This window comes from Triturus cristatus, chromosome 3_1 (genome assembly GCF_964204655.1).
Source record: "Triturus cristatus chromosome 3_1, aTriCri1.1, whole genome shotgun sequence".
In the NCBI taxonomy this organism is placed as follows: domain Eukaryota; kingdom Metazoa; phylum Chordata; class Amphibia; order Caudata; family Salamandridae; genus Triturus; species Triturus cristatus.
The window spans coordinates 816,776,091-816,801,294 of record NC_140583.1 but is presented as its reverse complement, the minus strand read 5'-3'; the positions used below and the strand labels follow the sequence as shown (position 1 = coordinate 816,801,294).

Here is a 25,204-nt window from a genome sequence, read left to right as displayed (position 1 = left end):
AATTGCAGGAGCTGAAAAGACCAAGACATACCTTATTCATTTGTCGATAATACTTCTGATAGTCAGGTGGATTGTCCGGTATCTGGGGAAAAAATAAAATGGGGAAATTGGTAAATAGGTAGGAAGGTGAATTACTGATCAGTAACGCTGATTTTACAGCTTGAAATGTTTCAGAACTTGACACCCTTTGAATTCTTCTGCCACGCTGTGACTGGATAAAGAGGAGTCTTTTAAAACGTCAAATATCCGCTTACCATTAGCATATGTCTAATCTGATTACAACATTGACAGGACACAAGGATCAAATTAGCTTCTACATCATCTTTAAATCCTTTCTGGAGCTTTTGCATTTAAGGCACAGTAACATTTTAAGCAGCATCTTCTCCTCTATTGGAGACGGTGGCCTGGATGCAGTATTATTCGGATTCATGACAGGTACCAATTTGCAAAACTCTGGGTTACAGGTAAGTAAATTCATTTGCAGATTGGATCTTTCAAATATTAACAAGTTTTGCATCAAGTTGCAAGTGGTATGGTCCAAAACGGGTGAGACAGTGGTACAATCAGGTCTGGGTCCAGTATTCTGGCTCATGGAGGTGCCACGGTAAAGCAGGCAAAACCAATGCAAGATTTAGACCAAATGATAAAGATAAATGGAGGTTGTTCAGCTGTCAATGGTCTTGGTAGGGCCAGAAAAGTCCTTGAGAAGAGCTTGGCCTATCCGCCCTGCCTGCTAAATCTCTATAGATGATATCCTAACAAATGAGATATTTTAATTCTGCTTTGTCGATTTAGGTGTCTTCTTTAATAGTGCAACTGTGTCAGGAAAATATATTTACTAAGAAGCAGGTGCCACTGTTGCACATTTCTGTCAATATTATAGTTGAAAGATCTGTGTCCTCTCGTGTGTTCTGGAGAAGGAATCACAAACACACTCATTTGTGCAGGGGAGTCAGCTGCAGCAAAGCTCAGAATGCCCATGCTGAAAACAATTCTTGCACAGACCAAGAGATGATGAGCAAAATGATACTGGACCTCACTGCAGTGACAGAGAGGGAAATCGGATGGTTTTAAGGCCGACTGAATGCATGTTGATGCAAGGGACTAATTGACAATACTCTGCTGATACCCCAGGACATGATCTTAATTGTTTCTTAACACTATTCGGAAACCAGTTATAGGATGTACGAAACATACCAGGTGTTGGAAACCGAAGTACGACCCACACAGCAAAAGAAAGCCAGAGGATTGAGAAGAAATGTACCTCACTTGTACTACTTCTCCCACAATACCAGTATAGCATGTAGTTGGCAGAAAGCCGGAATGCAATTTCAATCCCAAAAACTGGTCTCAGGAGGTACGATTCACAGGAAAAACAATTTTACACCAACAGGTTTACTCCTACACTTGGTATAAAAGTAGTTTTTTTTTTTTTTTAGAATTTACAATAGAAATTAGTACTTGTGGGAAGCTGCCACAGTCGCAGCTTTCTTTGAAAATGTCCATTTCTAAGCATTTATAGGTGAGTAAATGTGCATGATGTATATGTAGCATGCATAAATAGTCCCAAAAAGTTCATTTTCTTCCTTGTGGAGAACCCTTTTACTCCTACAGTCCAACCAGTTTTGGGACAGTCTCTCCCCATTCCCACCTACGAAACACATTTAGTTCCGTCCTTAATAGGAGCAAATCTAATGTACATAGTGTGAGGTGTCATTTGCAAAACTCTGAGGTAATATTATGCTTGTCATTTTGAGATTATACAACGCAGAACAAACTAAAAGCACACTAAAGTTCAGTTAACATGTGAAAACAGCTTGTGAATTAGGCCAGAAGGCCAGCCTGTGAACTCCGCAACCACTGTTGTTGCGTAGTTATTAAATGACAAGCCTCAGGTGCCTCTTCCAATCTCTAAATGATTAAAAGGGTCACCATTTTTACACTAGGATTATGGGTGATGATGGTTTTTCCCTTGTCCAGGTTATGCTTTACAGTGGCTCCTCCTTACCCCATACATATTATACACAACAGCATAGTCCCATTATGTCTTCACTCACTTGTGTGATCCGGAAGAACTCATGGGCCTTCTTCAAACAAGAGATGAATCCGGTCTGACCCTGAGCTCCTGCCTGCCACAAGGAAGACATGGTAACCAGAGAGATATGAAAACTTTAGTGGAGGAAAGTGGCAGATGGAGACACGAGAGGAAAACATAAGAGTGGGAGAAAAGACAGCAAGAGATACAACTGGGGAAAAATCAAGGATCGACACATGTGCAGATGACAGTGAGTGGAGCGAGATGATGAAGGGCGGAAGTACCAGTAGAGCAAGGATGTAAAATGTGGATCCGGGTCTGATCCATGCCAAATTTTTGGGAAAACCACTGACCATTTAAATGAGGTGTACTCACTGTATAGAAAGCCACTGAAAATGGATATCACAAAAATGTTGCCTGGATCCAGGCCTCCTGGACTGATGATGGACAGCCCACCAGAAAGAGTAATCAAAAAGGAGGTTGGGAAGGACAGTGAGTGAAAAGAGAGACATAAAGCCAGGAAGAATGTGAGTGATCCAAAAAGAAGGATGTAAAACTATGCAGTAGCGAGACTGAGAGAGAAGGGCTTGGAAGCTGGAGGAGGCAAATCGAAAAGGGAAAATCTCCAGCATTATTTGCAGGTCACGTTTGTGGTCACAATGATCCCCGCGAGGGTCCCAGGTAAAGCAGACAGAGCATGAGGTAAGTTGCATGCTATAAGATGGGACCAGGTTATTTTGTGTGAGAGCGTGGTGACTTGTTTTGTGCATTTCTTGGGGGAGGATAAAAGGCCGTACAGTAGGGATAGGCTAGGAATAGAAAATAAGTGGATAACTGGAGGAAACAGGTGGGGTCTATACACTGAGGAAGGAGTAAAGGACCAGTATTGAGAAGGAGAAACTATGATGATATATTAACTGGCCTGAAAAGAAGGAAGTACACAAACAAATACACATATGTTGCTGAGTTTCTACTGCACCTCGAGAAAGGCTTGAGCTGCAAATGCTGTATCCCACAACTGGGAGCCATTGGTTCCCTGAAAAGCAAAAATATTCAGTAATCATGTAACAACAGTGACAAACATGCATCAAGTACAGTGTAACGAGTCCGCAGTGTTGGGTATCTACATCGAATTTACAGGTGTAAGGATCGCATGCAGAGAAATGTACATCTGTGTATACTTCAAATTTCTACAATGCTCTTTCCTCCCTCCAACATCTGTGGGTTGGCATCATCTGGAATAAGTAAAGTAGCTCAGTGATGTGTATTTACCCGGATTTCCATTGTAGGTGTTTAAACTGCAAGAGTGAAATCGCTAGCTGCTTTCTTGGCAATCATTCGGCTTGAACAATTTTAGCCCTGTGGCATATGTGGATTGTTGTCAATTACATTGGTAAGATAGCTCAGTAAGTTAAGTGTTCATTGCGGAGATCCGTGGTCATTTCTTTGGCAAAGGTGAGAATCGCAGCATGTAAGACTCAGTGTGTCATCCAACCGAGGTCAAGAAATTGAGTACCACTGATTAGCACAAAACATTTACAGTGCTTTGGGCATGCTGTAGCAAATCCTATTTAAAAGAAAGCTGTTACTATTGTATTACTATGCACATATTCTCTCTATGCCTTTTATGGTTTAAATCTCTTTATTGATTTCAAGCAAACATTGAACAACAACCACCCTCGGTTCTAGAGGCACAATGCCATTGAGGCAACTGGGTTGGCAGACGTAGCTAAACTACGGGTGGTAAACATAAACAGAGAACAGAAAATTATAAAAAGAATAATAAAATCATACAAAACCTCAATGCTACCTCCCCCCTCCCTTTCCCTCGTCCGCTACAACTGGTCAAGTGAGGGGCAGCCTCTAAAGGATCAACGCCGCCGCTTGCGGCGAGTCTGGGAAGTATCCTTCGGAATCTGGGTGTCTGCTAGGCGTAGTAACCGCAGATAGCGGGGACAGGTCAGCTCACGGAATTCAGACACCAGTAGGGTGAGGAAGGGCCGCCACAACTCTGGGAATTCGGATCCTCTGCCCGCTAAAGTGAGTGTGAGTTTCTCCATACCCAGCACCCCCCAGAGTCTCTGGAGCCAGCCAGAGTGTGTCGGGAGCTGGGCTGAGCGCCAGTGTATCAATATGTTTTGTGTCGCTGCGCCTAAGGCGATGGCCATCAGCCTACCCCTCCGGGATTTGAGTGGGTACGTCAATGGGTTGGGTAAGCCCAGAAGGATATACGCGGGGAAGCGCGGTAGCTCTGTCTCAAAGTGCAGGTCAATGTCGTCCAGAACCTGGGACCAGTATGGTTGTATACAGGCACAGCTCCATAGAACGTGCACTAGGGTGCCCACCTCTCCACAGTTCCTCCAACACAGCGCGCTCCGGCGAGGGTCAAAGCGATGCAAGCGTTCTGGCGTATAATACCAGTAAGTGGCAATTTTGGTCAGAGTCTCCGTGAGACCCATGTGGTATGCAGAGTGCCGCGCTCTATGGTAGATACCGTCCCATTCCTTGTGGCTTAAGGATCTGCCCAGGTCCCTCTCCCACCGAGCCCGGCCTGCGTTATATGTGTGTGCGGTGGAGTCCAGAAGCATTTTGTAGAGGTCAGAGATTATTTTCTTATTGGACGTGCGTGTCATCAGCCATTTTTCATAAGGGGTCAGGAGACGCTGCGCCTGGGGCCTAACCTGTTGGTGGAGTGCCCAGTGTCGGACTTGTAGATAGGGCATGCGCTCTGATTCCGGGAGGCCATAATGCTCCTTGAGTTGCTGGAACGTGATTATGCCGTCAAAATCGAAAAGATGGCCCAGGGACCTACAAGAGGAGGAGCGCCAGGCGCGAAAGGCCAGGGCGTCCGCACCCGGGCGGAACTCTGGATTGTCGAATATTGGGGTAAGCGGTGACGGAAAGGAGGTCAGTCGGTGGGCAAGGTTAGTGCGATCCCAGGATTCCAGCACCGTGCCCGTGATGTAGGAGGCATAGAGATTGGGCGGCCTATGCTGCTTATGAAGGAAGGGGATGCCCTGCAGCGGTCTGGCCGCTACCGCTTGGTCTTGAAACAGCCAGTGTTTCTCTGATTCCAATTGGTGCCATTCCACCAAGTATCTAAGCTGAGCAGCATGGTAGTAGAGTTGGAGGTCGGGCACCCCCACCCCCCCCCCGCTCCGGCGGGAGAGTCGCCACTGCATGTCGGAATCGGGGCTTACGGCCATGCCAGATAAAGCGCGCCAGGTCCGTCTGGGTCTGTTGGAGCCAGCCGGTCGGTGGGCGGAGGGGAAGAGTCTGGAAGAGGTACAGGACCTGCGGGAGGACCGTCATCTTGATGGCCGCAATCCTGCCTAGCCAGGAGATCGTATAAGATTTCCATCTGCGCAGTTCCGATCGAATACGGGAGCGGAGATCAGAGTAGTTAAGGTCCGCGGTGGCCTGAAGGGTCGGAGCCAGGTGAATGCCTAAATAGGGGATCGAGGCGGCCGCCCAGCTCAGAGTATGCTCTGCCTGAATATGGGCCAGGGTGTGGGAGGAGAGCGAGACGTCAAGTGCCATGGATTTCTCCAAGTTGATTTTGAACCCTGATCCCCGCGCAAAGCCGTACAGTTCGACGAAAAGAGCGCGAAGAGCTGAGATTGGGTTGGATAGGGAAAGCAGTATATCATCCGCGTAGAGACTAATGGTATGGGTGTCGCCTCCAAATTTAATCCCCGTGATGAGGGGGTGCCTCCGCACCCTTGAAGCCAGAGGTTCCATATAGAGCGCGAACAGGAGGGGTGACAAGGGGCACCCCTGCCTGGTACCCCTCCCAATGGGGAAGCGGGAGGAGGTATAGCCATTCACCCGGACCGCCGCCATAGGGGAGCGGTAGCAGTTTAAAATCCTGGTGCGTAGCTTCTCCCCAAGCCCGGCGCTCTCCAGAACCATCTCGAGGTATGGCCAGTGCACCCTGTCGAAGGCCTTCTCCGCGTCAATGGCCAAGAGCATGTATTCCCCTTGCGTCCGGGATGCCTTCTCGATCAGATGCAGGATGCGCTTAGTGTTGTCGCTTGTCTGCCGCTGTGGAATAAAGCCCGCCTGATCCGGTTCAACCAGGTAGGCCATGTGCGGTGCCAGCCGGGCCGCGAGAATGCCAGTGTACAGTTTAATGTCTATGTTCAACAGGGAGATGGGCCTGTAGGCGCTGCAAGCTGTCCGATCCTTCCCAGATTTGGGGATAACGACTATCGCGGCCTCTAGCATTTCGCTCGGGATGGCTCCCGCTTGATCGAAGGTGTTGAATAAACTCGTCAGGAGAGGGGCTACTTGATTGCAAAAGGTCTTATAAAAGGCAGCTGTGTAGCCGTCTGGGCCCGGCGATTTACCCAACTTAAGGCGGGAGATCGCCGAGACAACCTCCTCCACACGGATATCCTTCTCCAAGAGATCCATCTGCACAGAAGGCAGGGAAGGCACGTGGGCCCCCGCAATATAATCAGCGCAGGCCTGAGTCTCGAGGGGCTCTCCGGAATAGAGGCCCGCATAGAAGTCGCGAAATGCCTCCGCTATATCGGCGTCGTCAGTTACTGGTTCCCCCCCTAATGTCCGGATCTCGGACTCCCTGCCTTTGTCTGGTCTCCCGCAGTTTGTTTGCCAGCAGGCGGCCGCACCTATCCCCTCCCGTGTAGTATGCGTGTCGAAGCCTGATCGCGGCGAACTCAGCCCTGTCCTGATCCAAGGCAGCGAGTTGCTTTCTTTCTATGCAGAGCTGCCGCCAGGCCCGGGAAGCACCGGTCCTCTGGTGCATTTGTTCAAGCTCTGAGACGCGCTGGGAGAGTTCCGCCCGCTTGCGGCTGCGCTCGCGGTTCTGGGCAGAGGAGATGGCTATAAGTTCCCCCCTCAGGACAGCCTTCAGCGCTAACCACTGTGTCGCAAGAGTCGTATCCGGGTTAGCATTGAGAGTGAGGAAGTTCGAGATGGCTTTCTGGAGCTGTTCAATAGTCGAGGGGTGGTGTAGTAGTGTATCGCGCAGGCGCCAATGTCGGAGAGGTTGCAGGGATGGCGGGAGCTGGAAGGTGGCCAGAACTGGGGAGTGATCGGAGAGGGAGGCCGGTAGTATGTCAGTGCTCAATGCGTGGGCCTGAAGTGATGAGGAGCTGAGGAAGTAGTCTAAGCGTGCATACGTTTTGTGTGCCCCCGAGTAGAAGGAGTAGCCCCGACTAGATGGATGAAAGTGGCGCCACAGGTCCGACAGTCCCAGATCACGGAGACGAGCGCGCCCGGCAGCCGAGAGGACACCCGCCTGACCAGTTCTCTGACCGGACCGGTCCAATGCGTTGTCAAAGACAATATTAAGATCACCGCCCAGCAGCAGACAGCGGCCCGAAGCGGCGGCCGCTTCGTCGAGAGCGTTGAGGAGGAATGCAATCTGCCCTTCATTAGGTGCATAGATGGAGCCAACATCCAGAGTCCCCCCCCCCCCAGTGAGAATTGATAGGTGAGGAGTCGACCCCTGATCTCCGCCCCCTTGTGTAAGACCCTGCCTGTGAAGGAGCGGGAAACCAAAATGGCCACCCCAGCTGTCTTGGAGTTGGCAGATGAAAACATCTGTGTTGGGAAGGCTCGGGATTTCAATCTATGGTGGTCCTTTGCCAGTAGATGAGTTTCCTGTAGAAGGCAGATGTCCGCTGTCGAGTGTTCCAGGTAACTAAGGACTGCCTTTCGTTTGACGGGATTATTCAGCCCCCGCACGTTGAGCGTAAGAACCTTAAGGGGGGTGTGTGGCATCTACGGTCCGGTGAGCAAGGCGGAGTCGCTGAGGGGCGCTAACTACCCTAAGCAAGTGTGGGGGGCCACTAAACCCCTCTAAGACCTTGTGCAGCATCTGGAGAGGTGCAACAGGGGAGAGCGGACGAGGGATCCCATATCGAAAGTAAAACCCCAAAACCCCTTGCAGAACAAATATATCAATAATAACAACAAAAACAAAACCCAACAACAAAGTCATAATCTGGTAAGATTGTTCGTCACCTTGGCAGAGCCAGGAGGGCGTCAATGTGGGGACCATAGTGTGACCAAGAGGGGGAGTATCGGTGCCCCCCGCCGCCCGCCTCCGGTCGGAGACCCCTGGGTCAAGTGCATGCAGCTACAAGTGGCCAGAGCTCACTCAGCTCCCGCCGGCAGCCCGGCCAGCGCGTCCGTCGCCGAGGCCAGAGCGTCCCGTTGATTCTTGGCTAGGTCTGTTTTGTTAGGCTTCCAGCCCCGTCTGCGCCCTCCTTGCCGCCGCCATCCCGACGCCGAGGGCCCCGGCTCCGGGTCCGCAGCTCGACTGACCTCCTCCACGTCCGGTGGCACCAAGTCCAGCACTCCGCAGGCCTCGGAGAGCGAACGTAGCTGGTGAAGTTTGCCCTCGAGACGGAAGATGATGCGGAATGGGTGTCCCCACGAGTATGGAATGCCCCGCTGCCGGAGATGATCCGTGACAGGGCGGAACTGCCGTCGGCGTTGCAGAGTGATCAGGGCGAGGTCTTGGTAGAGCACCGGGGAGTGCCCCTTATAGGAGACGGGGTGGAGGGTCCTTGCTTTCGCGAGGATAGCTTCTTTGGTTCTAAAGTCTTGGACGCACACCAGTATGTCCGCTGGGGGGCTGTTGGGCGCTCGGGGCGGACCGACCCTGTGAACCCTGTCTAGGACGATCTCCGTGTCGTCCGGCACTGCCAGGATGTGGCGGAAGAGGCCCACGACGAAGTCATGGAGGTCCGCGTTGCCGTCCGTGGGTTTCACTCCGCGAATTCGGATGTTATGCCTGCGGGACCTATTCTCCAGGTCCTCGAGGTGGGTCTGAACATCAAGCTGCTGGTCTCGCAGGCGGAGGAGTTCTTGTTGGATCGTGCTCATGTCTGACACAGTGGCGTCGCTCCTCTCCTCCAACGCCGCCACTCGCTCCCCCACCTCCTCCACATCCCTGCGAATGTCTTTTATCTCTGCAGTGAGGTCAGCTTTCACTGTCTGTAGATCAGCCCGCAGAGTCTGGAAGAGGGATTCCATGAACGCCTTGGTGACCGGCTCCTCCCCAGCACCGGGAGAACGCTGCAGGGTCGCCATCTGGGAATCCGCGTCTTGGGTGCTGGGGACAGGCTGAGGGCGCCCAAATATGTCCTTTAGAGGCTTTGATTTCCTCGCCTTGGAGACTGGCATAGCGTAGTGTCCCACAAAGTGGCCAGCGCCGAGGGGGCGCGTCGGCGTCGCCGCCGGGGATCAGAGAGCGCAGGGAGGCGGAGACCAGGAACGGCAGGTAAGTTCCCAAACCAGTCGCAGGCTATCTCCCGCTGTCGCCCCTCGGGTCTGGTGGCAGTGTCTCGGAGGGGGTGTCAACCAGGTAGGCACGTCTCCCAGCAAAGGCCACGGGGGGGAGGGGAGCCACGTGCGCCCGCAGGCCCGTGCCCGAACAGGGCCCACTGTCTATGCCACTGGCCGATCCCGGCAGTACCCTCAGCCCCTGGGGCGCACCTCCGCCGTCACCCCCACAGTTCCAAGTCCGGGCACCCACCGGGCCCCCTGGCTCTCACCTTGCTCCTGCCGCGGCGCTCCTGCGACTCACCGCCTTCCAAACCGCCTCCGCGAGCCCACGCGCACAGGGCGAACAGTCAGGCCTCCACACTCCCGGGGCGTCGCAGCCGGTCTCTCCGCGCAGGTCCAGGAAGGGGAACAGATACTCGGGTCCGGATCCCGCAGAGCACCCCAGCCGGTCCCGGTCCGCGTCCAGCCGCCGGCGCTCCAGTTGCAGCTCTCCCCAGCGCCGGGCAGCCCCCAGCACCGGTCCGCCCGTCGACCCCTCGGGACAGAGAGGGGTCCCGCTCCAGCGCCAGCAAGATTCCAGGCACAGGCCTCGGCGAGTCTCAGAAGCCGCTCCGCCGTCCAGGGCCACCCCTCCTCGCCACCCGGGCCTCCGCAGTCTCCGATGCTCGGTGGGGGCGGCCCGCGATCAGGCCCCCAGGCAAAGGCCGGGATCGGGGTAGCTGGCCTCGGCAGGCCTCACTCGGGCCTCCGCGTTGGTGAAGCCTCCGCCGGGGACCGACCACCACAGGCCGCGTCGCCTCTCAGGGCTCCTCCTCCCGTCGTAGCCAACCGTGGTCGCCTCCCGCTCTAGTCGGAGCCAGCGGGCCCCCGGGGCAGCCCCTCGCCGTGACCTGCAGACGGCCACGGGTCTCCCTGAGGCTCTCAGATGCTAGTTTCGGCGGGCGGCGGGCAGGAGCTCCGAATCCTGCGTCCTACCTCGCCGCCACCTTGGCCACGCCCCCCCTCTCTATGCCTTTTAAAGGTCTGGCTTGACAGCACATCTGTTTGCATAGCCTACTGTTACTAATTCTTTAAAGTATGCAAAGAGAGGGATTTGGCACCACGTAGATGAATATTTCTTTCTCTCCTCGTGCTACTGGCTAGCTAGTGTACCATTCCGTCTTCCAGAAAGTGCTTCCATTACAATGCATGAGGGACTACTTTACATCTGAAAAGTACACTCAATCATTAGGCTGGTTGTTACATTCAATTATTTACCTCCTATTTCTATTCTATACAGAAAACAATCCTTTTTTGCTACTTTTTTCTAGCACTGGCCAAGTCATAAACAGCAACCATACATGTAACACATTTAATCAGTGTTTATGAATGCCTGGGTTTACATTTGTCGCCCAGTGCTTAAAGAAATAACTGCCGGGCCCAAAGTTTTGCTCAAACGACCGCAACCGGCACTATCAAATTTCGAGGCTGCCTAATACCAAGACGGCACAGTCTTGATTCCTCCTCATGCCTCTTTCAACCACCACCAGACACTCTCAGTTCCTTTATTTCACTTTTATGGTTTCCTATTTTCTCTCTTTATCACTGTTGTTCTGATTTTTTTTTAAATCTTCTTTTCATCGCTTTTGTGCGTTTCTCTCTCTCTTGCTCCGGGTCAAAGTCTGTTAAGGAAATATAACTGAAAGTCCCTAAAAATGACTGCCGGTGGCCCACACCTGAAACCACAAGCTCAAATTAATGACTAGCACCACCACATTAAAGCCAGACTATTTGGCTTTGCCAATGCTTGTTGATTATAACATCGGTACAGGGAAGAAAGGCAGTACTCTTGTTGAGGAGTTGGTTAGTATTTTCATGACACAATTCGTAAGAAAAACAATGGTGGGAAGAATTAATATATGCAATTCATAATGACATCACAGGAAGTGACATCACAGTAAGTAATGCCATACTCTTAGAACACTCCCACTTAACATTGAACTGGGTTATTTTACAAAACCATCAAGTTTATATAATCGCAAGGAACCGTTTTTTGGTTTGTTTTACTTTTTACAAATCAAATGTGGTTTCCACATACCAATGTGTAATTGAGCTCAGAAACAGATCTAAGGGGCACTATTTTTAGGCAGACATGAGGGACTTCGTTTAACAATGTTAACGGTGTTTAGAGAGTAAACAAAATGTGCTGGATGTATTTTGTAACAGTGGAAGTTGGTGTTAGTGCAGGTTTACTTTCTCCTGGTGTTCTAAATGCAAGCAGCTGTAGTGGGATGGGCACAAGGTGTCATCTTTGAAACTATTTCAGCCACGAGTAAAGGGTTTATAATGCGAGTGCCAAGCTGCTGGCTTTGCCAATGCTTGATTGTAAAGCCCTACTTAAAAAGAGCAAAAGCCTGCATCATTTCGTAGGCGCGCAGATCATGCCTGCATTCGCTTACAAAATGACACCTTTTTTCCTTTTTATGTACCTATTCAAGTTGGATAGGCAAATAAAATGAAATATGTGAAAGTGTTGGGGTTTGAAAGCAGATGGGGCAGAAGCAACACGAGGGGCCAGGGTGGCATAAGCAACATGGAGGCGCAGGTAGGAGGAAGCGACACGGGTGGGGGGAAGCCACACAGCCAGCGCACGTGGTTGAAGCAAGATGGAAGGGGCACACGTGGGGGGACGCAACGTGAAGGAAGCCGGAAAAAATCAAACAAACATGAGAAAGAGCAACATGAAGCATGTTGGAGGGAGAGAGAGAGCACCAAGGACCTGAGGAGGGGTGCAAGCACGCAGGGGAGAAAGCAACGCAGGGGAGAAAAGAAGCACATGAGGGCGAATGCATCACAGAAGGGGGTGGGTGGGAAGCACACAGTTGAGAGAGCAATATGGAGTGTAGAGAAGCACACTAGGTAGACAGCTGTAAAACACATGCACTCTTGTGGTGTGTTTAAGCAAAAGAAAAAGTAGTTACCTAAAATTTAGAAGTGAAGGACCCACATAAACTGGATATGCTCCAAGAGAGGGACAGACAAGGTGGACAAAACAAGCCATCGAAAAAGAAGCAGGCAAATAAGACTGACAGTTAACTCAATAAATGGTAAGCAACAGGAGGCTGCACGCCCCCTTTGTCCTTGGTAATACCACAATATGTCTTTCACAACGAGGCAGCTCTCCTGTCTGGTAGGCTCAACCTAAAAATGTATTTGCCCAAATCTGAACAGTGGAAGGGTACAAGTTTCCATTCAAAATGATGGTAAACAGGCTATGCTGCAGCTGAAGGACAAACACAAGAAGAGGACGGAAAGTCATTAAATAAGAAGTAAGCAAATGACGGTGACAAGAAAGCCAACCAAAAGTAAACAGTGGGTGGGCTCCGAGCCCACTGTCAGTTTTTGATATGGTTGACAAGAGATCTTTCGACAACAGAGAGCTCAATGCGGCCAGCAGATGAGACCTAAATAATGTGGGGACACCGTCCACCCACATCCATCTCCAACTTATTCCTTACCAATCCCCCAATTCATTGATTTAGCCTTTGCTCGTCTGTATCTAAAATGAATGCTTTTTAAGGTTCTGCAGAGTAAATATGTGCACAGTAGAGTGTATGTAGCATAGAGCAACAGTGGTATACAATGATAATTCATGTTCCTTGTCGGGACAAAGGAGTTACCTGCATCTTCATGCCATCCAGTCCCAGCCTAGAAAAGAAAGGGATTGAAAATTATGACAATATAAGAAATAAACACTTATCTTCTATGAGACTCACAATTCTAGTTTGTGTGCAAGATCACAACACCACGTAAGAGCATACCCAGCGTGAACCATAGTCTGATGCAGCCAATGATTAGTGAAACAGTGCAATGAACTTTATACCATGAGAAGTGGTGGCAATGTTAAACTTGCTACACTGCTAGCTGTAATGAGTAAAAAGAGGATATCAAGAATCCCCAAGACTCGACCGCTTATGACAGCTGTTTTTTGGCTGTGCTCAGCGGCTTATTAAGTTGGTCGCTACGCTAATTTAGACTGTACTAAACGAATCTGAATACTGTAATAACACCTTCTCCTGCTACTGATTTTCCCCGTCTCTGTTTCTGGGTGGATTGAGAATTTATGCGCCATACGCTGAACTAAATTAGACAATGTCTCACTGAGGTTTCCCTTGTCTTTTCTTCTTTTTTTTTTTTTGCGGTTTATATAGCACGAACTCGACCTAAATATATCAGGTATCCAAGCACTTTACATGAGCACCAGTTTTGCTACAGAGGGACACATTCCTTTTTGTTAGGCACAGGGAGATTAAGTGATTTGCACAGGATGTTGAGCGTCGTTGCCGAGACTCGAACCTGGTTCCCTAGCTTCGAGGTCAACCACTCTAGCCGTAAGACCACATCCTCTCCCCAAATGGTACGTTTGCTCTTTCTTTTACGTAAAGCTCTCTGATACCTTTGGGTATAGCTAGCGCTATATAAAACTTATAAATAGTCAAGAACCTAGAGGAAACCTTTATGAAACTATGTGCACCCCTCCATCTGCTCCAGCATGGATAGGGTCAACTCTTCTTGAAGGGTTCAATACACTCAGATGGACAAGAAATGGGAGGTGTATCCATAACAGAAAACCCCCTAACAAAAAAGATTTTAAATTAATCTCAGCAATGGCTGCCTCGTCACAAGAGAAGCACAATACTACCTTGGGATGAGAATGCTGCAAACCTTCAATGATTGCTTTTTGACTCCTACAATCCTGTCCTGTTGATAAAATGTCATCAGGCAGTGTGCAGTCAGACTGTGGTGTCTAAAAAATCTGTATTAGTCTGCTAGACTGTGTGATGTTTGCTGAGTCTGTTCTCTCGGCCTGTGGTGTCTGGGAACGTCTTCTAGTCTGTCTTACCGTTTGGTGTATGAAGAATCTCTAAAAGCCTCTCAGGCTGTTTGGTATTTGAAGAATTTCTTCTTGCAGTCTGCCAGACGGTTTGGTACCTAAGAATTTCCAAGAGTCTGCCAGACAGTGTGGGATCTGAAGAATCAAGTCTTCTAGCCTGCCAGACTTTGCAGAGTCTGGACAATCTCTAATAGTCTGTACAGCTGTAAGAGATCTGAAGAACCGATACTAATAGTCCGCCAGACTGTGTGTTGCCTGAAGAATCTCTTCTTTACTTGTCCTAATAGTGTGGAGTGTGTGGAGGCTGAAGCGTCTCTTGTCCCAGTCTGGTAATATGTCTGGGGTTTTGCCACTACTGAGCCCAATCTGAGACCTGGAAGAGTGAGCGTCTTGACACAGCTGCTCGTGAAGCCAAGCCCTGCTGGACCTGAGCCAAGTGATGCTCCAAGAAAGATATAACCAACACAGAAGAATGGGCCAGAGACAAGCTAGCCATAGAAGAGAGACCCATAACATAAAGGTTACATAGAATACACAGGACTAAGATTCTTGATAAACATATCTAAGACGCCTACAAAACAGACTGACCTAAAACTTCCTAATCCTCAGTCCCCAAACGAATAAAATACTAATTTCATGTCAAATCAACTGAAAATATGGCATAGAATGATATGTACTGTTTTGAAGACACTGCTGTTTGCGGAAGAGCTCCCATTATGGATATGTCTAAGGATCTGAACTTCTTTCCTTGGAGAGAGGGTGGTTGTTAAGTGGTGGGAGACCTGCGTATGAGCAAAAGGATTGTCGCCTTTAAGCAAGTGCAGGAGATGTTTGGGTTGCGTATGAGACAGTTCTTGCAACATACTAGAATGGTCCATACTGTGACGGAAATATGAAAGTCCTTTCTTGAGGCCCTTAGAAGCCAATGGGGTGATGAAGGGTATGTTGGATTTAGCTGGGTATTGAAGGGTAATAACACAGCTGTATGCTGAGCTAGTGATGGACCAAGGAGGAGCTAGGAAGAGGGTTTGTGAGAGGTGGAGTGAGGACTCCATAGAGTGATTGGAGGAAGGCCTGTGCAAGAGTTTCTCCTAATGCATGATTTAAACTAATGCAATTTCCTTTCCGCCACACAACTTATTTCACCTCCAAGAAATTAGATATTTCATGTCTGTAGCAGATCTGGTACTGCGGGGGGAGGTAGAAATATCTGCATATGGCATGGTCTTGGCCGCGGCAAGGGAACTTCTGGGGGCGTAACTGAAAGCCTGAAGAGAGCCACAAGAATATCGCTGAAAAAACTCTATAAAGCAGTGTATGTTGGCAATATTCCTGGAAAATCAAGGTTATAAAATGAGGAATAGACTACTACCACTGGGTACAGGCCTGATGAAGAGAAGAATGACCCTTCATTGGGCTAGCCCTAGAATGCTGAGGTGTTAAATTGAAAGCAGATCTCCTGGAGTGGTCCCTGGCTGATGAGCAGAACATGAAACCGACTTGAAGAGATAAGGTAACAAAGGATGTAGCTGAATGGGCAGAGATGCAGACTAGACTGAGGGACACCCCTGAATAATCATCCACCTTGAAGAAGATAGGTTTATGAGAATAAAAATGTGGTCAGTCTGTAAATGATGAAGATGAAGGCTTATGATCGGACTATGACTTTTGGGGATGGGAGGGGAGTTTAGCCTGGAAGATGGTATGATATATGGGACTCGAAAAATGAGATACACAACTTTGTACTACATTTGGTATTTCTGTGCTGTTGTCGGTTAGACTTGTTTGGATGCTCTAAACAAAAATTGAATTCAAATAAACTATTAATAACTGCAAATATGAATCTTTGTGACAAAATTACCTTTCAGACAGAAGCTTCACCCCCCTCTTGCTTAAGAAGTCAAATCTCTGGACTTCGGAATGACTGCCAATGAATGCTCAAATGGAACATTCATTCAAGTCTGCTCTGATCACACTACACTCCAATAAAAAATGTAAGGGTTTCTGCAACCCACAAATTCCCGGCCTGAGATTGAGCGCTGACTAGCTCTTGAAATGAATGTGGAAATGCAGCTATGCTTTGTTTGTTTTTTTCTATCAAAAATGACAATAGCTCATTTGAAATCAATCTTTCACTTGGTCATTAGACAGATATCTGACCAAAGAAACTTGACCATGTTACTCCAGAGTTGAGAAATGTGCACTGGTTGCCACAAGAAACCAGAACAAAATTCAAATACATTTTCCTCACATGAGAACTTTACATCTACAATAACTAGGCTAACTTTCATTCATTTTAATAGCTCTGAAGACGAGAAACACTTTGGAAGAAAGGTTTTACTTCAACAAGAAACCAACAAATGTAAGACCCTTATGACACAAACCCAATACTTCTCCAGAGCATAACCACCCCATGGGGAGATGGAAATGGAGACACATTTGAAAAGGTGACTTTTCCTCAGATTCAAGGTATTACTGTTCAACAAGCACCTCATCTAATAGAGTCATCATGAAAGTCTCTTACATTTATTTCTATTTTTCCCAATCTCCTACCCATGAATCCCTTGGATTTGCTTGTTATGGAGTCTCTAATCACCCACATTTGTTATATGTGAAGCACACTTATGTCATCACAGTGATGTGCTGCACTACATAAAAACTTGCGCATCCATCTAGAATTAAAACATACAAGCAATGCTATGGAAGCATACATTATTTGGTCTTGATGATAAACTCTAGTCACTCTATTCTTGCCATGGTAACCCACCTTTCTGTACATTTATACTTAGTGGTAATATTTGTTTTTATTGCTTTAAATAGGGTAACATCTACTATGCTCTTAAATCACGTTTGTGTTTATTATCAAAGTCAGCTGCACACTACTCTACTAATCCCACCCTCATCTGACAACCAGCTTGGTACTAATAATGAATTTTTACAATAAATGATCATGCAATCTAAGGAGGTGGTCTGACAGCTCAATCTGTATGAAGTTTAAGTTTTGTGACTCATGCCCAAAAATGACTGGTACAGTCTTCCACACAATGCACATCCTGTATATCAGACAGGTACAAACCTACCACAGATAATCGGGTATCCTAGACACATGCTCCTGGAAAGCCGGAGAGGTGGGGCCCTCCACGTACCAACGAACCAGCATGTTGATGGTCTTGGAAATCTACATCAAAAAGATCAATTCAAACATGAACATCATAGACTCATATCTATAAACACGGGTTCTGAAAGGAAGCTGCACACTGCGCAAAAGGATGGGGAGCGAGGCTATGGTTGGAGGTGTGAATTTTTTTATCAAATCAATATGTCACATAAAATGGGAGCGGGTGAAAACTTCACCTACTTGCCTCGATGCTTAAATATTTTAAAATGTGTCTAAATAATTGTGCAAAATTCCTTGAAGTATTTTGTTTCACATACAAAATGGATAATAAACTGTCAAAATGTCTGCAATTAGAATGTGGACATGGCAAAAAACCACAGACTTAGAATGAGAAATCTGCCCATGTCATTTTTCATTTATTGCACAGCATATTAACTTATGTTCATATACATTGTTATCTTTATAGTTCTAGGGTACTCAAACTTTGTGTATGTTTTTCACACTTTCAGAACATTTAAAAATACATAACACTCTCTGAAGTTATCCATCTGCACTTATTTTCTTACTGAACAACTAATGAGAAGCTGTCTGATACCGGTTTTCACTTTTCATGTTCCCTGCTTTCATATTAGTTATAAGGGTCTAGAAGTAATGAAAACCTGAGGGAGAGAAGCTTGTAAAAGCTGGAGGGCGAGGATAGAAGATTTGCATTTCTATATATTTAGGTACATATAATTGCTTTTTCATTTTCATCACCTCTGCCCCATCCAGAGAGGTAAACATCTCTGCCCCATCCGGTGAGATCCAGCCATGGTCTTTCAAGAAGCATCGAAAAAGTATTTGGCTGGGCATCTCAGCTGGCGGCGATCAACCACGGGATATACTGCAGCCCGGATGATCCCGGGTACGCTATGGATCGGTGGTTACTTCCGGGGGGCGACTATACTAGGGCTCTCTACGCCAAGCCCGGCAGGTTCCCATTGACTGGCCCCACAGCACACGCAGTCCAGGTGTGGCACATAGTCAATAAGCATCTGGGATGGGACGGTAAGCTTACTCTGGCCACGCCGCTATGGAACTCAGAGAAGTTAGGGAGCCTCTGGAAATCCAAGGGCTTTGATAAGTGGGATCTTATTGGGATCACACAAATCAAAGATGTGTGGGGGAAGGACACGGTTTTGTCGTTTGCATCCCTTAAAAAACAGTATAGCATGATGGACACTGAATATTATCGGTATCTCCAGATTCGCCACGCGTTACAGGCGCAGGTCCCTAGGGATGATACACTGCCAGAGGCTTCCCCGCTGGCGACCAGGGTGCTGGACGGGCACATCCCAGAGAAGACTATCTCCCTTATTTACAGGAAGTTAATCAACAATATGGAGGACCCCCTGCAGCTTCTTAAGAGCAAGTGGAACAGTGAAGGCCTGGAGTTGGACGTTGAAGACTGGCAAGAAGCAGTCTCCTCCCCGAGGGTGGTGGCAGCCCAAGCCAGGCTTAGATTAGTGCAGCTAAAAATATTGCATAAGACTTATGTAACGGGCCCCGGGCTGGTGCGCATGGGGCAGGCAGAGAGTGTAGACGGGGGTGTGGGGACACTGGAACCTTCATGCACATACTGTGGAGCTGTCAGCGGATAGAGGCGTATTGGAGGGACATACATCGTACCATGCGGGCAGTATTAGGGGTTGATATGCAGCCAGAGGCGCGACGGTGCTTGCTGAATGTCTGGGAACCGACTGACCTCAACGCATGCACCAAGCAGTGGGCTACACTGGCGTTCATGATTGCAAAGAGAAACATCGCGCAGTTGTGGGGTGCAGTCCAGCCGCCCCTTTTGGAGAGGTGGAAGGAGGATTTAGATTGGTGCATGTTTAGGGAAAAGTCGGTGTTTATTGCCAGGGGATGCCCCGGGAAGTGGAGTAGGGTGTGGAGAGCCTGGAACCATTATAGAGGGGATGTGTGTTCCCCACCTAGCCAGCAAGCGGAAGACGAAGCTTGTGGAACCCCCTAGCCGCAAAGAAACATTGCTTGTACAATATATTGGAATGAGAAATTGTTGCGGATAGAAAATGAAGTCGCCTGCTAAGATGTAATTGATGTATTTCAGTCGAATTGGTTTAATAAAAAGAGTTGACAAAAAAAAAAGAAAAAGTATTTGGCACAGATGCAATAAAATAATTGACTAAGAGTAAATCATGCTAGCTGTAATTAGCACCACTGCTATGATGTATTTCAGAAACACAAGCGTCCTTGGAATAAACTTAACCCTGGTCACAGATGGAGTGCATCACTGAACCCTACAGGTATGCTGAGGCTGCCACAGCTCAATGGGAGATACTTTTTCTTACTACTTCACATATGCTGACTACAACAAAATGTGGCAACAGCAGCTTTGCAAGTGCCAATAAAGGGATCTGGCCTGTTCCTGGTATAGAAGGTAAAAAATTGTCATAGGTAAAGCTGCACACAGTAAAGTACATGAGATGCTGTAGTAGAATTAAGGGTTTGATTTATGGTTTGGGGCACAAAAAGGTATTCCCCAATATATGTAGCACCCTGTTTGCCAAACCCTCTTTCCGTCTGCTCTGAGTGGGGCTGCATTTGCCATTGGAAAACTTACTACGATGGGCAGACGGAGTAAAGGGCCATTGGAGTAAGGACATCAGACTACCCGCTCCATTGAAAGCAGAAGATGTATTTTTCCTGTTTATTACTGCCAAGAAAAAAAATAGTGGTCATGGACAGAAACAACATAATGACCCTACACCCTGAGAGAAAACTCCCAGAGTGTAAGGGTGATTATTTGATTGTTTTTCATAAACAAACTCTCACTTTGGGTGTTTGTTGTTTGAAAAATAGAAAAGTTTTGTGAACGGCCACCTAAAGGACGGCAGCCACGCACGACTTTCAGTGCCTCCGGAGTTGACGACGTGGCAGGCAACAGAAGACAATAGTCTGGCCAGGAATGGCAGAGTTGATGATTTTCACCAGCCTGATAGGCAGTGCGCCGCCCGCCAACTTCAAGTTAATACCAGACCAGGCTACGTGTTTATAGACTTAAAGACTGGCAGTTATACATGTCAAAAAACAAGTCGCATCTCCTAACGAGGAGATATTTATTCATATTTATTCACTTATAGAGCGCCTGGTTACACCAACGGTGTGTCCCCGCGCTGAGACACCTAAAAGAGTAGACAGCTGTACCTAATAGCAGTGCGAGCCGATCAGTGATCTACTTTGTGAAACAGCCATGTCTTCAGAGTTCTACGAAAGGTGTTTTCGCTAGGTTCTGTTCTCATGGTGATTGGCAGGGTGTTCCATAGTTTGGCTGCCAGGTACCTGAAGGAGCGGGCCCCCATTCTGGCTCTAAATATTCTAGGGACAGTCAGTAAGGCCATATCCCTGGATCGTAGGTTACGTCCAGGGGTATATCTTGTCAGTAGTGTTTGAAGATAACGAGGGCTTTTGTGTGCGAGTATGCGATGACAGTAGCACATAGCCTTGAATAAGATTCTCTTCTCTATTGGCAGCCAGTGAAGGGTCGCCAAGGCCCTCTTCGTATTCGTTCTCCTTGGGAGGCTGAGGACCATGCGAGCAGCAGCATTTTGCACCCTTTGTAATTTAGTTAGTCCTCTATTGGAGGCACCCAGATACAGTACGTTTCCATAGTCTAGTTGAGAGGTGATTACTGCATGGACTATGGTTCTCCTGGCTTTTAATGGGAGCAGATCTATAACCTTCCTCAGGGTTCTCATTGCTCCATAACACTTTCCCACAACCTTAAGTATCTGGCTGTCAAAGGATAGTTTGGAATCGACCCAGATCCCAAGATTCTTTACTTCTGTTTTAGGGAGAGGGACTTGTCCTAGTGTTTCAGGGCACCATGCAGATGACCATATGTTGGGTGTTTTTCCTACCACCAATACCTCGGTCTTATTCCCGTTTAGTTTGAGGCAGTGGTCAGTCATCCAGCCTGCCACTTCCTCTAGGCATTTTGTAAAGCGAATCGCTGCCTGTTCTCTATTTTGGGATAGCATAACGATTAGTTGAGTATCGTCAGCATAGGATACGATCGATACCTCATGTTTTTGTACACAGTCTGCTAGTGGTCCCACATACATGTTGAACAGGGTGGGACTTAAAATAGATCCCTGAGGGACCCCTTGCAGTAATGGGTGACTGTCTGATATATGTGAAAGTTGGGCTACTTGAAAGCTCTGTTGGGATAGGAAAGAAGTCAGCCATTTGAGGGCATTGCTCCTGATACCACAAGCCTCTAGTCTATGTAGTAGCAGGGGGTGTGAGACGGTGTCAAATGCTGCGCTGAGGTCCAGCAGGATCAGCGCAGCTGTCTTCCCTTCATCCGCATATTTTCTTACGGTCTCAGTTGACATTAGTAGGGCTGATTCAGTGGAGTGCGCCTTTCTAAAACCTGATTGAGAGGGGTGAAATAGATCGTTAGCGTTAATGTGATCCACCAGTTGTTTATTGGTGATCTTTTCTGCGATCTTTGCCATGAAAGGCAGTAATGAAATGGGACGTAGGTTATCTAATACCGTGAAATCAAGTGAGGGATTTTTCCTAAGTGGTTTAACGATGGCCTGCTTCCATCTTAAAGGAACTGTCCCAGTCCTGAAGGAACGGAGAATCAGTTCGGAGATGTACGGCAAGATCATGTCTATCCCTACCATTACTCTTTCTGGTCGTGCCGGGTCCCGGGGTGATCCCGATTTTATTCCATTAATGGTGGCTATTAGTTCTTCCCTCTCCTGTATTATGAATTCATTTAGTGTTACTCCGGAAAACTTCCCAGTGGTCTGATTGCTGCCCAATTGAGCCTCAGTTGGAAAGGACGCGTATATCTTCGTTACTTTGTAGGCAAAGAAATCAGCCACTTCATTGCAGATCTCTTTAGAGGAGGTGGTAACTCTTTTCTCATCTTGGTTTTTGAGGGATTTTAAGATAGTAAACAATTCCTTGTGAGAGTTATCGGCGTTTTCTATTTTATCCGAATAGAAGTCACATCTAGTTTTTTTTATCAACGAGTGATAAACTTTTAAATCCTTATTGTATTCTTCTTTTAACCTAATACAATAGGTTTTCCTCCAAGTTCGTTTTTAATTTTTTTTTTTTGCCATTCGTAGTTCCTCATTGAACCATGGTGCTGTTGCTTTATCTCTCTTGGGGATTCTAGTGCTCCAAGGTGCAACTTTATCTAGAGCATTAGTGATCCATGCCTATCTGATCGTTAGCTATGTCAGTATTATTGTTTCTGCTCCCCCAATGCCTGTGCGAAGGATGTGGGGTTAAAATTATTCCACTTTCTAGTGGTAATTACCTCCTTAGAAAGTTGAGCCCTCCTTCTGCGTGATGGCACTGTGAAAGGGACTACAAAATGGTCTGACCATGGGACTGGCCAGGGGGTTCCTATTTCAACCTCCTCGGAGTTTGTGAAAATCGGATCTAATATGTGTCCTCCTTGGTGCGTTTGGGTTTCTACTCTCTGTGTTAAGTTTAATGTGAGCATATCTTTACAAATTGCACCTATTTCTTGGTTGTCAGTGTTGTCGAAGTGTATATTTAGGTCCCCTAGTATCAGGAATTTATTGTGTCTCAGAGCTGGGTGTACTATCTTGTCCTCCAGACTAGCCACAAACTGAGCTGTCTGGCCCGGTGGGCGATAGATAAGGAATCCGGTCATGGTGTTGCCCTCTACAGTAGACAGAGTGAAAAAGAAAGCCTCACACTTATCTAAACCTGCTTGTTTGACCTCGCATAGCATGTCATCTTTATAGATTATGGCGATCCCCCCGCCTCTTTGGCCCTCTCTATCCTGCCTTACTATGTGATAGTCAGTCGGGACTGCGTCTATTATATCGGGTGTCGAGTTTTCGTTGAGCCATGTCTCGGTCAAGAACAAAGCATCAATTCGTTTTTCAATAAGGAGATCATATATCTCATGCTTGTGTTTGGCCAATGACCTACAGTTTAAAAGAGCTAGTTGTATTTTAGATTCCTTAATAGTAGGTGTCCTATGTAAAAGTGTTGCTTTACAGTGTATACATGTAGATTCCATGTTATCAACATTCGTGCTATGTTTGCATACAGTACTGACAGACGTACGCAATCCAAGTAATTTGTCTTTAGAGTATCTAATCCTTGTGTCACTCCTTATTGCCCCAGGGTTTCTGGTCCCTGGTCCCGGTCGGGCGCAGACGGGCGCAGACAGGCTTGCCTTAGGCGCGCCTGCTGCGCGCGTCCGCTGCGCGGTCGCGAGCACATTGGTGTCTAGTATCTGCAACTGACTTCACCCTTTGGAGAACTTTATTATTCATACAACCACTACTCACTCCATGGGCTACAACGCTGTGCGCAGGGGGACATCTCCTCGTTAGGAGATGCGACTTGTTTTTTGTCATATTATTAACACTTCAAGGATAAGAAAGTGAATCCCCAGCAGCACGCCACACAGGCTTAACTTTTGAATAATTTGGTAGTGCGTGTCTCTACTCTCTTTGAGAGTTATACATGTCTCAAGTTTAAGCATGGCACATGTGCAGCTCTACGGAAATAAAGGCTGGCGAGTTTGAGGTTCACGTAGTTAACGACTAGTACAGGTGAAGGACAGATGAGGATGAAAGCTCAAGGATGGAACAAGAAATAGACGCCGTGATGAAAAGCCAGCACAGACATATACTGGTTAAAGATGAACTCACCGGGCCAATGCTGATGCACTTGGTGAACCGATCGTCTGCTTTAATGTGATCATAGAGCTCTTCCATTGCACGCCCCCGGAGACTGGAGCTGTGATGTGCTTCGTACACATTGAGCACTGCTGCATAAGAGAACAGAGATCCACAATCAGTCACTACATGTACAGTCACTAAGTGTGCATAGACACTGCTCTAAAAAAATCAGGGTCATTGGAGGAGAACACACCTACACTCAAAGACAACTTACTAACAGCCACTGTTCAGAGGCAAAAAACTATGAGTCCTAATCACTAACTACATTTTGTGGTACGTTTATTAGTACTACAGGAGTACTACTAACATACTACAAAAGGCAATTCACAAACCTACGAGCACAGATCTCTGCTTTCTCCCTACCCATCTTTTATATGTGGTGATATCCAACGTTGGAGCAGAGATCTGCACACATGAAGGTCAGCATATGAGTACCAAATGTAGGCGGGAGGAGGGGAGTGGCTGCAAAATGAGGGATAATGACACCTAAATGAGCAGTTTTTAGGGAGGGGCAAGGAGGACATGCAAAAACAAAACCTCCACCTACACAAGAGGAAGCCCATTGCTATTCACAAACAGAACTTCTACTGTGACTGAAGCTAACACGGTCCAAATCAGTCAGAAATCTACCCCAGCCCAGTCTTGGAACAAGTCTAGCACCGCACATGCTCACTCACGGGTACTGCAGCACACTCCCATACAAAACAGACTTTTAAAATTAATATCCATATTTTAACACTAAAAACATAATTAATAAGTAATTATTTTTTTTAAAACGAAGTTACGTTAAAATAAAAATAATACTGTAAAACTATTGCTAAATATGCATTAGTATTTTTACAAATTCTATACATGACTTTTTACATTTTAATACAAATAAAAAAAATAATCATGTAGGTGGGATTTTTCAATTTATTATGTAGGGGAATATTTTTTAATTAAAAAATATATTTTAAAGAATTTAAATACACATTTAAGTTAATGTGCATTAATAATTGATCAATTGTACAGTTAAAATAAATATGTACAATTATTTTTTATTTATAATTATAACCAAATATGGGGGTTTTGCGGGTGTGTGTGTGTGTGTGTATGAGTATATTTACACACAAGAGTTTACACATGAATTTACTCATGTAAGTTCAACTTTGTGAATAGGGCCCAAT

General features: G+C 47.1%; 1 protein-coding gene across 1 annotated transcript in view; it reads right to left on the bottom strand.

Moving 5' to 3' along the window:
- The window catches only part of LOC146861101 (lanosterol synthase-like), a 182,984-nt gene that overhangs the window by 59,958 nt on the left and 97,822 nt on the right, over positions 1 to 25,204 (bottom strand). Inside the window, exons 9-14 of the mRNA XM_085645160.1 lie at positions 24,009 to 24,127; positions 17,252 to 17,349; positions 12,958 to 12,985; positions 3,015 to 3,071; positions 2,058 to 2,129; positions 32 to 82 (exon numbers count right to left, since the gene is read on the bottom strand). Coding sequence (XP_085501286.1) covers positions 32 to 82; positions 2,058 to 2,129; positions 3,015 to 3,071; positions 12,958 to 12,985; positions 17,252 to 17,349; positions 24,009 to 24,127 — 425 coding nt within the window. The remainder of the gene's footprint in view (positions 1 to 31; positions 83 to 2,057; positions 2,130 to 3,014; positions 3,072 to 12,957; positions 12,986 to 17,251; positions 17,350 to 24,008; positions 24,128 to 25,204) is intronic.